This window comes from Hakea prostrata, chromosome 1 (genome assembly GCF_041222555.1).
Source record: "Hakea prostrata isolate BN-2017 chromosome 1, UWA_Hpros_2, whole genome shotgun sequence".
NCBI lineage: Eukaryota > Viridiplantae > Streptophyta > Magnoliopsida > Proteales > Proteaceae > Hakea > Hakea prostrata.
In genome coordinates this window covers 6,659,015-6,675,104 of record NC_142600.1, presented here as the reverse complement: position 1 = coordinate 6,675,104, position 16,090 = coordinate 6,659,015, and the positions used below count along the sequence as shown (strand labels likewise).

Genomic DNA, 16,090 nt, shown 5'->3' with positions numbered 1-16,090 from the left:
TTTGTCTGATATTGAAAACAGTCATTTGTTCAATGTATTTTTATTTTTTAGTACAAAGGTGCTAGAGATAATGCATATGCCTCGAACTTCTTCATTAAGAAATGTTGGTTTTTTTTTTGAATTACCACTAGAACAACCTTATGTGGCGAAAAAAATTGGTCTTGCTTTCAATTTTAGGAATGAATTCCGCTGGTTCATATAAAACACATTCTTGTCGGGCCTTTCTAAAAATGGAATTGAAAGGTTTTGACGTGGAATATCATGGATCACACAATTTGGTTTTGTTTTATACTTAGGCTCTGCGAAATTTTAAACTATAGGATTGCACGGTGATCTTGATCCGATGGCCCACAATTTCTCATTGAATGTGCTGAACCCAAGCAAAATCGTTTGAACACTTGCAGAAAATCTTTTTTTTTTTTTGAATAAGCAATTATAGAAAGCCTTAAAAATAGTAAGAAACAAATTCGACAAATCAAGTGTACTTCTGCAAATCAAACCAAACTGGAGTTGTCGACCATCACTAACCTAAAAGAAAAGATAGACCATTGAAAATTTGAAATTACAGAAGTTGACAGAACCAATCATGTTCCGCATTCCCTAACACCATTTGTTTGCAAAGGCAAAGTGAAAACAATAAACACGTGACCCATAATATATAATGAAGTAAGAGAATAAAAAAGAAATTTATGAAAAAGTTTCGAAAGTAAATCATATTCTATTTCCCTATGATTTTTACAGAATTTCACCTATTTTGTAAAATTTTAGAATTAAGAAAATTTGGTTAATAATTTTTTCACTCCATTAAATCAAATAAGTCACATTTTAGAATTTCATTGAAAAAATAAAAATTTTCAAACTTTTTTCGATCCCACTTTAATCTAGCAAACAAAAAATGCCCGAGTTTGTAGCTCTAAATGCATGCTTAATTTCAAAGATTAAAAAAATGATAATAATAAATTATTATTAATTAATTAATAATGATGCTGAAAGGATACAAATTTATAGAATTGGCACGCTGATGTGGGAAAAGGTGTCTATGTTCATTTAGAAATTTGGGAGCCAACTACGTACGACGTGGAGGATAAACATCGCATATGATCTTTGTGACACTGACCGGATTGTGGCCTGTGGGCACCCATCATTTCTTTTATTTTTGTTGTGTTGAGGAAGGAATCCACATCGAATGCGAATGACCAACGCACGCTGCGATAATATTCTTAATGGATTTTTGGTTTAGTTAATGGGACTGACGATTGAGACTCTCCTCGAATCTCTACAGAAGGATCTCCCTCTCTCTTTCTCTTCTTTGGTCTATTCCGTTCCTTTGAGTTTATCGTGCTCTTGTAATTAATCTTCATTATCATCAAAAGAGTTCAACCATGCAGAGATTTTCTGCTGTGAGATATCTCTCCGCTATACTCCTCCGGAAGCAGAGGCAACAACATGCTTGTCTTTCTACTTCTCTGTTATTCGATGATACACAGTTGCAGGTACTCTTATGTGTTCATTTCCTTTTAGATTTTCTTTAAACATGCTGTGACTGCTCTACTTCCGCGGAAAGCGAGACCGGTTTTTTGTTTCTTCTTATTTTAATTCTTAAATTTTGTTCCTGCTCAAGTTTATACAATTAAAATACCATACCGAAGATTGAATGCCTTCCTTTTGCCTGCGTTGTTTATGGGAAGGTATTGGCTTGACCTACTTACCTTCGCGTGGATTATTGATCTCGGTCTCTTTCTTGTCCCCTTCTAATTTCAAGGTCTGGGTACTATTGAGAATAGACAATTTTTGCTGTAAATTCCTCTCCCACCCTCCACCCCACCTCTTTCTTTTTCTTATTGTTATTATTCAACTCCTAGTCTTTTTAGGGAGGCCTACCAGATCATCACTTATGAATTTTGGGTTTAATTGATTGTAGTTTTTCCCAGACGCAGTCCGGACATTTATTGTTTGGGTGTTCTATTTCATGCCGCCATTTTCTTAGACCCCAACGGACATGCTTGACCATTTACAGACTAAGACCCTTCTATTCAGCCTTAAAACCCAAAAAATTAATTCTAAACTTAATTCCCAGGTCTGAAACCCGATTACAACATATTATTAACCTGTGGAACGGCACGACTGACATGGTGGCATGGTAGCCTAAGGCACAGTGGCCCAAGTGGTTGTGCCAAGATCAATAAAGTTAGGATGGTTATGTTGATTTTGTTATGACCTTTACCTAGATGGGTAAAGAAGACCCTTGGTGGGAGAAATAGTGCTCACCACCAAGGGGAATAAGCTACAGAGGGCAGTCAAAGGCAACTGTTGAGTGAATTTTGATTGGATTAGAGTTGGAGTAGTGGGTGTTGGTTTCTAATCTCTTGAAGGGTTGAGAGTTTGAGTTGAGAGAGGGTGTACAGGATTGTTTCCTGTTTTAGATATAGGATTAGGTTTGGTTTTAAATCGGAGCATCGTACAAGTTGTAAAGCTCCATTCTCATAGTGAAGAAGTTTCATTACGCATGTGGATGTAGGTAAAAACGAACCACGTCAATTGTTGTGTCTGTGTTTTTGTGGTAGTTACTTTTGCATAATTTCACATAATAAACATCTGGGAAAAGTGAACTGGGTATCGATACTTTTTTTTTTTCCAACAATTTCAATTTATCTTTTGTGGCGTTTGAATCTTCCTCCTATAGACACACACACACTCTTTATTGCAGCTTGAATTTTTCTTTTCTTCCTCTGATGGTTTTCATTTTCGACACAGTTCAAAGAAAGTGTAGCACAATTTGCACAAGAAAATATTGCTCCACATGCAGCCAAAGTGGACCAGACAAACTACTTTCCAAAGGTTTGATCAGATGATACCTGTTTCCAGTTCTGCTCCACATTTGGCAAGTAAATCTTACTATTTTTCTTATTCTTCTCCCAGGAGGTTAACTTGTGGAAGCTTATGGGGGATTTCAATCTCCATGGAATCACTGCACCAGGTATTATTTTCCACTATACCAAGGACTAGAAGAGAAGTTCAAGCAAATGAGCAATAGTGTAGAAGTCCAAGCAATAGTGTATCTTATCCATGTGCTTAGGTTCCCTCCTTCCTGCTTATCTCCTGCTTCCAGATATCCGACAATTTGCATTGCAAAAATTTGATTTTTTTTATCCCTGATAAAAAGATGGCTACTCTTTATACCTTCTATTGATGATAATTTGAATCCCTCCTTACTTATATAAAAAGAAAATGAGAAATATTTCATGCAAGGGAGTGGTTTGCCCATGCCTAGCACAGAAGGTGACAAAATGATTGGCCAACCCCCCGTGAAAGATAGGGTGAGTATCCACCTGATGCTTCTGTGTGCACTTCTGTTGGTACCCAGTGCAGGGGCCACTTTTCAACACCCCTGTTGCAAAATCCCATTTGGTTTCTCTATTTGATGCATCTGAGATGATTCCTTCTGATTGCTTTGGCTCCTCATCTCTCATCTGTAAATTTTCCTTGGTCTGATCCTGGAATTAACAGTGGAATAGTTGCTTATTGTTTTTTGAAATATTTGTTTCCTGCTTCTTTTGTAGAGGAGTATGGAGGACTTGGTCTCGGTTATTTATACCATTGCATAGCAATGGAAGAAATTAGCCGTGCTTCTGCATCCGTTGGCCTTTCTTTTGGTGCTCATTCCAACTTATGCATAAACCAGTTGGTGAATAAGAAAACTCCAATTTCAATTTCTAACAATCTTTACACGCCTTGTCTTGCTATTTATTTACAAAAATTCTAATGACACTGTAGGTGCGAAATGGGAGTGCTGCTCAGAAACAGAAATATTTGCCTAAGGTTTGACTTCTCTTATTTCTGTCTTTTAAGTGGTTAGCAACTTTGCATAATGTTTTCATGTTGTTACCCAAAAAAAGGCAATTTTTCATGTATTCCATACTTTTTGCTGTCAGTGACAGTTCAGTAATATTTATTGGCCAGCTTCAGAATTTCAAGTCTCTAAGTTCATTGATGTTTCTAAACTAACTTGTTCATCTGCATGAAAAGATGTTAAATTGTTGCTAATTGTTCTTTTTTCTCTTTTTTGGGAAACAATAATGGATTATCAGAAAACTGGTTTTTAGGATTCATCACAGATATGAATTGGAGAGAGAAACTATAAGATAGTAGATACAGTTTGATGCATGTTAGAATGTAGATCTTGGTCACAGACCCCCCCCCCCCCAACTGAGATCTACATTCTAGCAACACACAAGGATATGCTCATGATAGATGAAAAAAGCCAAAAACTAGTGTTTTTAAGCATTGTCAACATTAATAACCACTAAATAATGATATCCAACCGGCGTCTGGTTATCTCTATCTTCATTCATGTGATTCAGATCTTCATTGGAAAAAGCAATACAAACCTTCTAAGAAAGTAATAAGAATTAATTAAGTAAGATTTTTTAAAAGCAAGATTCTATTTGATGCCAAATCTTCTTTTGCATGTGCAAGCATTTCCCTTTTAAATCACACTTCTAGGTCACTTATTAGCGTAGATGAATATCCCTTTGGGTTTAGCAAAAAAATAAAACTACAAAGTGTTTTCTTCAAAAAAACTGTGATTTTTGGATTTTGACAGCCTGCACATCAAAATGTATTGATACCGTATCAATCCATATCCAACCAATACTGTTTCTATATAAACAAAAAATATTTCAGATAGTGTGGGTTCTGTCTCATATTGATTGATGGTCCTGATTTATATCAGACTAATACACTTAGTACACAAAGAGACTTGGCATCATGCCATCATGGACGTCATTACCCTCTTCTTTTTCTTTCTTTCTTTCTTTTTTTTCTCTCCCCCCCCCCCCCAACCCCCCTTTTGTGGGGTGGGGGTGTGAGTTTACATTCAAAAGGAGTTGGGAGGGGCTACAGTGTGTATTTCCAGTCATGGTGTCTCCTATTCCTTCCGAATTCCAGTCTCTAATTATTTAATGGTTGTTTATAATTGAGTTTGTGGTTAGCTAGTATAATGCAATGTCTATATGTTATGGAGGATCCTACTTGAAAGGTCTCAACTTTTAGTATAAATGAATCTATTTTATTGCAAATGACTCGGATGGTTAATCTTATATGCTCTATTAATTATGCATGGTATGACTGTTTTAATTTATACTGCTGTGTGCCTGTGTCTATTTTGGGAATGAGGTACTCACCCTTGCCAGAGTTTATAATCTCGCATTAGTGCATGATACATAAAATCAAGGAGTGCTGACTTTATTAAACGAGTTTTTATTTGAGATTAGAAGCAATTGCTTTTCTATAAATGTTTGCTGAAGATGCCTGTATACTTGATTGCAAAGTTGATTATTTATTTCCCCATTCAATGAACTTAGATCTCTCTTTTAACCTTACTTCGCTTTCTATTGACAAAACTAAAGGAAAATGAATTTTACTGAGAACATGGTTCTGAGTAGCTGTATCTTATCACCCATATTGGGTTTGCACTTTGCCAATTACTGATATGAAGCCATTATTGTATCGCTTGCATGGGATGGACCAAGGGTTAAGAGCTCAAAAGCGATCCACTTTTTAAGGGAAATTAAGGGCAAATCCATCCATTACTCTCAATTCCCGCCGATACCACATTGGGTTTCTGCATTGGCAATAACCATTCCAATACCATGTAAAACCCTGATTAGGATGATTTGTATTTAGTAATATGTACAAGAATAGTTGGTTGAAAGGTGTGTCCTCTTATCTCTTCAATGGATCATTTACTTAAGGGATTTGATCTTCAAAATTTTGAACCCTAAGTTTGTGCCCTGTAACTATTTCATATTATCAGAAGTAGTCTAGCTGATAATATTTTCTCTTGATAGTGAGTATCTGCATGCTGACATATTTTGTTCTGATGTGAAGCTGATCAGTGGAGAGCATGTGGGAGCTTTGGCAATGAGTGAACCCAATGGTACCCCAGCTTTTTTTATTTTCACTATTATTATAAATTGGTTATGGTGGCCAACTCTTTTTTTTTTCCCCCTCATAAAGCTCGTCTATGTTAACTTTTATGTTACAGCTGGTTCTGATGTTGTTAGCATGAAGTGTAAAGCTGATCGTGTTGCTGGTGGTTTTGTTTTGAATGGGAATAAGATGTGGTGCACAAATGGCCCTATTGCACAAACACTGGTATTAAATAGATTTGCATGAAAGCTAATTGTGTTTGTCTCCCATATTATGTCTGATCTTATTCAAATATAACTTCTGACTGCCTCTCTTGGCTTTTATAATAAATTGCATAAATTCTTTTTGTCCTTATAGAGTAGTTTATCTACTCTTTTTTCCTCACTGATGTTGTAAATTTTCAGGTTGTTTATGCAAAAACAGACATTACAGCTGGTTCAAAAGGAATCACAGCGTTCATCATTGAGAAGGGAATGCCAGGGTATTTACTCCACATAAGATATTATCTTATCCAATTACCTTAATATATTCGAAACCTTACAAGTGAAATTAATCGATGAGGGACTGATCCAGGTGTTCGGTGAAACACAAGCAAGTCATTTTGACATTGGGTGGTGTGTTTTATGTATACCTCCCTTAGAAAACAGTCCAGGTGAAGAGCTGGAGCAAATTAGGAAAACCATTCACCCTTATCCGATTATTGAATCTGTGTCTAGGTGATATACTCATAACGATACCCCCCATGGCTTTGAAACTGGTCTTAATGAAGAACATACCCAAAACAAGCGAGGTTTCAAAACCATTTTCCTCCTAATCCTGCTGGATTATCTTTTCAGTTAGACCTTGTAAATGCACCACGATGTTGATAAATTCCTGTCATAAGATTCTTACAAAGAGGAGTCCATATTTCTGAACTAATGTAACCGGATCATTATTTGCAGCCAAAGCCCAATCTGTGCTTCTAGGAAAATCGACAAAAGAACTGCTTTGAGAGGAGTCAGGACAAATAGAATAGTTCAATTTAACAAAATATTCTACAATGTTCCGTACATTCCCAAACCTTGATCAGGATTTAGGACTACATGCCCCCAAAGCTTTCCCTCTCTTAATATTTTTTAAAGTCATTTTTTCTAACATTCGGCAACCTATTCTATAAAGCTGTATAAGCTTCGCCAATTCTGTAGCCCTTAGGCAACCATTTTGGTTCTGGTTATCATTCAAAATGGTTCGAATACGGAAAGGACCTTCCTGTCTTCTTTGATCCCTTATTCCATCACTAAAGCACTTTGACCATCACTCTTGATGGGGACATGTCCCTACTTCCCTCTTCCTCATTGTAGCATGTTTTTTACATCTTTCTCGGGCTTGCGGTACCTATGTATGTTAAAGCTCTTGAATTATCTTCATATACTCCACTTGCTGTTTTTCTGCTTTCTTCTTTTATTTTTATTTTAAAGAAGCTTCTCATAGTAGTCTTTGGAAATGCCTTAATGGAATTAGGGAAAGAATGTGTTGCTGATGGATAGTAGTATAACTATGACGAATACCTGTAGTAGGGAGCAGTGACAGAAGAAAATGTTTAAGTACTTGTATGAACATAAACAAGGAAAGAAACTCTGTAAAGGTTCTGATATTTTGTTTTTTTCTTGTAATTATTACAGCTTCAGTACTGCCCAGAAATTAGACAAACTTGGGATGCGAGGAAGCGATACGTAAGTTCACTCTTTTTGTCTGTGGTTCTCCATTTCAAATTGCCTCCTACATAGGCATAACCTGTTGCTTAAACTGATACAGGTGTGAGCTTGTTTTTGAGAATTGCTTTGTTCCTGAAGAAAATGTTCTTGGGGAAGAAGGGAAAGGTATTGGTACTATGGAGATCTACATATGCAAACTATAAAGCACATTCAGGAAGTATATGGAATGTTTTTTTTTGGGGTGGGGGGAATCCACCACATATTCAATTATTTCAATATAAGTGTTAGAAGTCTTGATCAAGTGTTCCCAGAACTGTTCACATGAGCAGTGTGGTGAACAGTTGTCGCGAGTACTATTCACGTGGATAGCATATGAGTACCACTCACTTGAACAGTAGTTTTATTATGAATGTTATGTTTCCTTTTCTATTATTAGGTGTGTTTAATATTGCTGTTAGTTAGTTCCCTTTTCATATATAATTAGATTAGAATACTTGCTTTTTTTTCCGGCTTTTTGATATTACTGTAATCACCTTATTATGTATTGGCACCTTGGGGGACTTTGGGCTCTCACGACACTGCTGCTCTAAGCATTTTCTCTTCTTCTTCTTCTTCCTGTTCTTTGCATCTAATCTCTGGTTTATTTAGGGGTATATGTCATGATGTCGGGGCTAGATCTGGAGAGGCTTGTTTTGGCGGGTGGGCCTCTTGGTCTCATGCAGGCATGCCTCGATGTTGTTCTTCCTTATGTTCGCCAGCGAGAACAATTTGGTCGTCCAATTGGGGAATTTCAGCTTATACAGGTAAAAGTACTTATCACCAAGTAAGCTATCATTTTCAGGATTTGTGGCTTATCTGGTGAGCCCTGTTTTTCTTATTCACGTTGTTTGTTCGCATGCAACTACAGGGAAAGATTGCTGATATGTATACTTCTTTACAGTCATCCAGGTGAGAGTTTGTGGTCTCATAACTGTAACCTTTTTTTCTCTTTTCTAGTTTTCTTTTGGTGACAGTGTTCTTCATATTTACAGATCATTTGTGTACTCCGTGGCGAGGGATTGTGATAATGACAAGGTGGACCGGAAGGTGCTCCTCTTAAACAATAATTTTTCATTATTTTACAATGATGATGGCTTCATGTAAAATTTACAGGACCTAATCCTGGTCCTTAAAAAAGAGTACTCTTATCTTGTGGAAGGTGTGCTACAAATATGAATTCAGGACCTACAGCCACTCCAAACCTTAGTACCAGCAGTTCTTTTTTCCTAAACCAGCCTAACCTGGATTGCATGATTGTTGATATATGGCATGTCAAATTCTTTCAGATCACAAAATGCTGCCTAGTCCTGAAAATGTGTTGCAGAAGTATATTTCTGGATTCAATTTATTTAACTTTTTGAATATCCGTATAAGGTGGCTTGGATGGGAACAGATGGAGACACTGTCCACTTGTGTGCACTGCCAGTTCTGTTGCCAACACTGTTGATTTCTATTCCCTTGTGATGCTTAATTGTATTTAACCTTAACGAAAAATGCTTCTCAGGATTGTGCTGCAGTTATTCTTTTTGCAGCTGAGAGAGCTACAGAAGTTGCTCTGCAGGTAAAATATCATTGCCCTTTCTTTTTTTTTTTTCTTTTTTTTTTTTTGGGGGGGGGGGGGGGGCAGGAGGGGTGGTTCTTCATTTGGTTTTATCTGTTGCAGGGTTATGCTGTGTAATTTTGGTCCACAAAGTATATGATAATATGTATGTTCCTTGTGAAGTGACTCTTAAGGTACCAGTGAAGAAAAATCTTAGTTTAGACAAGCTGATCAAGTAAATAATTTGGTCACAACAATGGGGGAAAAGGCTATTATTGTGCTTCAATAGCTGAAAATAAACTTTATTAAGCATCTACTGTGGTTGATTCCTGTTCAAATATGGTTGCAGCTCAACTCAGACAGAGTTGGAGGTCCTCTGTTATACATGAGTTCACCAATGACCAAAATAATTTAGTTGCATGCATTATATGATTCGCAGTATTGCATGTTTTTTACACCCTGTTTTTGTCCACTGGGTTCGTCAAATCTTTGATGAGGACTCATTTAGATGTGAACTTGGGGCATTAGCTCTTGAATAGAATCAGTGCACAAAATTTTTAACTTGGGTCAGTAGCTCTTGAATAGAGTCAAAGTTTCTTAAGTTCAGTAAGATGATCAGATATTCATTTTTCTTCCAAATGGAAATGTGCTCAATCCCTGTCACCTTGCTTGATATTTGACGTACAATATTACTGGTTGTATTGATTGCATCAAGATTACAATTTTAGGTAGCATGTGTGGGATCAAATCCAACAAATTTATAATCTCTTTTAAAGTGTCTGGGCGGTAATAGTTATGTGTATGTGGCAGGCTATCCAGTGTCTTGGGGGTAATGGTTATGTGAACGAGTACCCAACTGGTCGACTTCTTCGAGATGCCAAATTATTTGAGATTGGAGCAGGCACCAGTGAGATCAGAAGACTGATTATTGGTCGTGAGCTTTTCAAGGATTAATGAAGAGGCGGACCGCTTCGTTTGGATTGCAAGAATCTTGTAGCCATTCCCTTGCAAGTTGGTAACCCTCCATAACATTCTTTTGGGCTATTATTTTTATAAAGTTATTCTCACAGAAATATAAGCTGAGAATGTTACCAAATTTGTATTTATACCCTCCAAAAAAGAAAGGTACAGAATTTGTACCCAAGCACTAGATATATTTATTGTTGATCAAGGAGGGAGAAATTTATTCGAAGTCCTCTTTACTTGCCCTATAACTGCTCATACTCTTCCCATAAAGCATGCTCAATAAATATGACTGGGGCATCCTCCTGTTCAGATCACTGCGATTAGTTCTGAAATTAGATGGTCCCTCCATGACAACATAACCTTTAAAGTGTCCCATTTCAGTTTTGCTTCCCGAAGTATCCTGTCCTTCTTGGCACCCAATACCAACAAACGGCATTGAGTAGTTTCAAAGGAAATCAGGAAAAGAGAGGAATTATTAATTTGGGTTTGTCCTTGTTGGGAGTTGGGAATACAGCATTTGAGTCCTGAATTCTAAGCCATTGAAGGTTGCTTAAAATTCCAAGAATGTAATAAAACAATTTGTCCCTGCAATAGAGGGAAGGTGCTTCATGCGTTTGCGATGCTTTTCTTTCTTTTTTTTCAAAGAGATGATGATGACAATTCGATATTGTATGGTGTAACAGTAAGTGAAGCGTTGGGGGTCAATATCTGATAGGTATAGTGACTGACATTTTGGGGGGGGAGCTCGCTCACACACAGTCGCGCAAAACTTTAATAGAGTCAGTGTTGATTATTGGGTTTGGTCATTGGCCTACCTACCTACTGCCTCCTGCTGCTGCTGGTGGCGGTGGTAGTGGTGGTCCAAAGCCAATCTAATAATAGTCACAATAAGGATCCACCCAAATAAAGTAATCAATGAACTCTAGATCGATCTGAACAGATTCATCTAGAGAACTGACTGAACTAATTTCCCTATTAGTTTGTTTTGGAGTTACTGAAGCAATCTACCATTCCCTCTCTCCTTTTAGGATTAGGGCTCATAGGCACAAGAGATGGGAAGAGGAGGGGGATGTGAGATTGTGAAGAAGACACAGACCCTTTACTCCCATGCCTCCAACTCCAAAATTCCCTCTTACAGTCTATTGACACAGATCATTTTGCGCCCCCTCCCTATGTCAGGTGGGTTGTGAGTGAAATTTTGGAGGCATTGGGTTAGTGGGGGTTGAGGATTTAGATTCAAGTGGAGAAGATATGAAAGGATGAAAATTCGAATCCAAGACCTCTTTGGATATAGTACATTTATTTATGAGGTTGTCACCATTGTGCTAGAGCATATTTCTACTATTCTCTTCTTCTCACACCTCATGTAGAAAGGGAGGGTATGTCATTCCATCACACACTCCTACTGACCTATTCGTAATTCGTCTCTTCCCAGATGGTCCGTAAAGGTGTTTGTCCCAACCCAATCCCTTCTTTCACCTCTTTGTTCTGGTATGAAATCCCCTTGCCCCACTCATTTACTTTGGGGCTTTGTGCCTTCAACCTTGACCCTTTGTGATGACAATTAATTACGTGTCAAGGTTTACGATCATGGTGTTTAAGATAAGATTATATAAGATTAATCAAAATTAGTTTGGAAGCATGCATCATCTATGTGTCATATTTTTTAAATTACATGTAGAAAACCCTACTACTCTCATTGGAAGGAAGAAAAAAAAAATGTTCATATATGCAAGAAATCAAAATATAAAATAATAAATGTGTTGGATCGAGGGTGGTTAGTCCCATTCCATGACCTATTATGGGGAAGCACTTCAATAGTTCTAAATTCATCAATTTGGCTGATTCAAGAAACTCCCTTGGTCTTTGATCACATCTTCTATACATATTAAATCACGTATTTGGTGGTATAACATGATCTTATCTCACAAAAAAGACGATCATAGAAGCCAAAAGAAGGAAAAATAAATGAAAAAGATATCATCACTGAAAATAAAATTCTATTCTCATTCATCAAACAATTATTTACTCGATTCCTCCTTATCCATCCACACACCAGAATTACTCAAAAGTCAAAAGAAAGTACCTTCCTTTCACAACTTTACCTACTTTATACTCAACTCTTTAGTAACTTTTCGTCAAGGATTACTTGTGAAAGCAACCACCCACCGCCTCCCCACTCGAAAAAATACAAAAAGGGGAATGAAAACCATCGAGGGAATTGGTTTTATTGACAAGAATTAACTCTTTCTTATGTGGTCAAAAGTTTGAATTTCTGTCTGTATATCTAATCAAGAGTTTGAATTTTCTTGTAATCAGGGTGAAGTTCTATATATATTAAGTATCTTTTCATTTTATCAAACCAATCTCTATGTGTGTCTCTGTGTGTACTAAAAGCGATGTTGCTGGCATGTTCTTCAAGCTCTCAATGTAAAAGTTTTTTTTTTTTTGGGAAGAAATGTAAACGTGTTTTCCCCCCCCCCCCCCCCCCTAAAAATGTGAATGTGTTATAAATACAAAACCAAATAATTGTATATTTATGATTATTGGTAATAATCTCACAAATGAAGGCTGTATAAAAAATCATGCAGGGTCTCATAGTTTCGAAAAAAATTTTGAGGGTAATCAAACTAGTTCTCTACCATGGAAGCTGTGGTTTGTTGAGGAGGAGGAGGAGGTTGAGAGGGTTATCATCATTTCGTTGATATCAGATACACTGTCCTGCAATGTCATCAACAGATGGGAAGTGCTGAAACTCATAGAAGGCTTTGATCTTGGGACGATGGGCACTTGAGCTTCACCCACTAGCATCTGAACCACACCTCTCATTGTGGGTCTAGCTGATGGGTCAGGATGTGAGCATGCCAGCCCCATCAACAGTAATCTTGTCATCTCTCCCTCATCAAACTCACCTCCAAGTTTAGCATCAGCTGCACCCAATAGCCTCCCTTCTCTGTGCAAACTCCAAACCCATTCCACCAAATTACTGTTCATCCCCACATTGGTCTCTTTCTCAATGGGTCTCCTCCCACTGGCCACTTCCAATAGCACAGCTCCAAAGCTGAACACATCAGTCTTCTCTGTAGCTCTCCCTGAGAGGAGATACTCAGGGGCCAAATAACCCATTGTGCCTGCAGTTACAGTGGCGTCAGGGGACTTATCATGTTCCACCTGCCTTGCCAAACCAAAGTCCCCCAACTTGGCATTGAAGTATTCATCAAGCATTATATTGCTGCTCTTGATATCCCTGTGAATCACCTGGTTTTCGCATTCCTGATGTAAGTAAGCCATGGCAGAGGCAACACCCATTAAAATCTTTTGCCGGTAATGCCATGGGAGGGGAGATGTGGACTCAAACAATGCCTTATCGAGGCTTCCATTAGGCATGAATTCATAAACCAGAAGAATTTCACCTTTCTCATAGCACCAACCTTGGAGCCGCAGAAGGTTCCGATGCCTGAGGCTCCCAATTATTGAAAGTTCTGATAAAAACTCTGCTTTTCCCTGACTTCCGCTATGACTACATCTCTTCACCGCTACCATTGCTCCAGTTTCTGGGATGATACCTTTGTACACAGTTCCAAACGCTCCATTTCCGATGATTCTGTCCCTATCGAAGTACCTCGTTGCCAATTGCAACTCTTTGTAGCTGAACTCTTTCGGAGTTTTAACGATGTCAGACGCTAGAGAGAGTGTTTTTATAGGAGGAGATTTGACCCTCTTGGAGAAAACCCAGATTAGAACACCGGTAAACATGGCGAGGAAGAAAGCTCCGGCTGTTACTACCCCTGCAACTGCCCCAGGGTGTTGCTTACAGAGCTGGCTGTGGCAAGAAGAGGATTTTGTCGTCTTTTCTGGTGTCGAAGAGTTTGAAACTGAAGCAGCAGAAGATAATGGAGATGGAGGTGGAAGATTGGAAGCATTAGCCATTGGGGCAAAAGGAATAGGCGTCGACTCAGACCCAGAAACGGGAGGAGGAGATGGGTTAAATGAAGAAGTAAAGCTCCACCATTCAACACTGTGAATCTCTGTACTCCCCTGAGTGGAACCAGAGAAGCCCACAAACATGAAATCGCCGACGAAAGTGTCCAAGTCGAGAGGGAACGACAAAAGGGGATCGGTCGGACGGAGAACAGAGTGAGAGACGGAAATATTAAAAATTCGAGCAGAGCCATCGTAATCGAGCCAAGCGTGAACAAGATCTCCGCTCTTAAGATCGACCTCAACGGAACCCAAATCACCCACCTGCGTCGAAACTATCCCGTTCAGATCGAGACCCACATGGTTGTCGTTAATGTCCTCGAATTCCACATCCATCAACGTATCGAATTCGACTGCAACGTAGCCAGAGAGAGAACCCTCGCCATCACCAAGACCCAGAAACCCACCTGTCTCACCAACTGCTTCGTCATCAGGAGACAGTAGAAAAGCCAGTCCACCGCCGATCGAGGATGGGTTGAGATTGGTAACGGAGATTGAGAAGAAGGTGGAGAAGGATACCGGAGAACGGCTGCCGGATTGTCGAAATCTGACGGGCTTACTGTACAACACCCTACCAGAACCGGAATAAGGTACACTGAGATCACGAGAGAGACGTACACTGCCATTGTTCAAATGGGCATCCCCCAGTAGCTTCAGACTGCTAAGCGTTAATGTGTTGAAATCGAATTCAGTCGTCGTTTCAGTCTCTCCGGCTTCGACTTCGACTTCGATGCCGGAAATCCCCAGCGAGAGTAGCAAGTACAGATAGGCAATCCCATTCATGGAAAACACCATGACTCAATTGCTTTCGGAACCCATTACAGAGAAATTGGGGTTTTTCTTTCTTGGCTTGGCTGCTGATTGATAAGTAGGATAAGTCCGTAACTACTTATCAATCAGATGTATGAATCAGGATAAAACTCAGATGGGGGGAGAGAGAAGAGAAGAGACAGTGTTTTTGCGTGATCATCTGTGTTGCTTCGAAGGCACAACAAGGAAATGAAAAAAAATGAAGGATGGAATGAGAAGAATGGCAGATTCGAAAGAGAAAAAGAAAGAAAAACTGTGTGAAATGGAAACACGTTTCCTAAGGGCAACAATTAAATTTGGAGAGCAAGCAAGGAAGAAAATGCAATGGGAGAAAAAGTGGAGCTGTTTTTTTGGCTGATCTGATAATACACCAATCCAAGTCTCTCTCTAACTAACTAACTTTGGGTCTGAGTTGGAATTATTAAATGGGAAAGTTGCATGTGAACAAGTCAGCAAAGAGCAAAGAGCAAAGAGCAAAGAGCTACTACCTGTTAAGAACAACGAACGAACTAGTGGAGCTTGTGAAATACGCCAATTGAGCTGTACGCATCCCCATGCAGGCCCCACGTCAAATTTGCGTCCACGTAAGCTTCAAGGGTTGGTTATCAAGCTTCAATTTTTCTTCTTGTTTTTTTTTGTATATCTCAATCTTCAGCCATGAAATGTAAAGCAAAGCAAGCCCCACATGGCTGTGTACGTGGATCATCCGCAGCGTACCTACCTTCTCACCGTGTCTGTGTGTGTGCCTCTGTCGTAATCGTATTGCGGTAATCATGTCATCATTAAATTACCAAAAAAAAAAAAAAATCATGTCATCATTATATGTACGTACGTCGACAAATACTTCATAATGTTCTTCCATATGTATATACATCAATACACATTGAGATTCTTTTGGGGCCAGTTTAAGTCAATTATCATGTTTAGACATGACCTTCACATATTAAAAATATAAATCATCATTAATAATGATATTTTTATCCTTACAAGAAGTATAAGTAAATTATTTTAAATTAATTAATTAATTAAAACATAAAGATAACTAACAAATAAAATATTTTACATTGTAGTTTTAATTAAATTTTTATAAAAAATCAACACTAAAAAGAGGAGAAAAAAAGAAGATGAT

The 16,090-nt window shown here is 38.3% G+C and overlaps 2 protein-coding genes across 2 annotated transcripts; one reads left to right on the top strand and one right to left on the bottom strand.

Annotated features, from left to right (window-relative positions):
* The first annotated feature begins 1,139 nt into the window (after window positions 1-1,139).
* IVD (isovaleryl-CoA-dehydrogenase) lies at window positions 1,140-10,754 on the top strand. The gene is made up of 15 exons (XM_089158291.1): window positions 1,140-1,493; window positions 2,755-2,838; window positions 2,920-2,977; window positions 3,561-3,685; window positions 3,775-3,819; window positions 5,890-5,938; window positions 6,047-6,156; window positions 6,336-6,412; window positions 7,593-7,643; window positions 7,726-7,790; window positions 8,274-8,428; window positions 8,533-8,573; window positions 8,657-8,711; window positions 9,169-9,225; window positions 10,015-10,754. Exons 1-15 carry the CDS (start codon window positions 1,383-1,385, stop codon window positions 10,156-10,158), a joined length of 1,227 nt encoding a protein of 408 aa, XP_089014417.1. The 5' UTR covers window positions 1,140-1,382; the 3' UTR covers window positions 10,159-10,754.
* Window positions 10,755-12,662: 1,908 nt separating this feature from the next.
* On the bottom strand, window positions 12,663-15,404 carry LOC149027028 (L-type lectin-domain containing receptor kinase VIII.1-like). Its single transcript, XM_089158279.1, has one exon. It carries the CDS (start codon window positions 14,944-14,946, stop codon window positions 12,796-12,798), a length of 2,151 nt encoding a protein of 716 aa, XP_089014405.1. The 5' UTR covers window positions 14,947-15,404; the 3' UTR covers window positions 12,663-12,795.
* Between the last annotated feature and the right edge of the window lie 686 nt (window positions 15,405-16,090).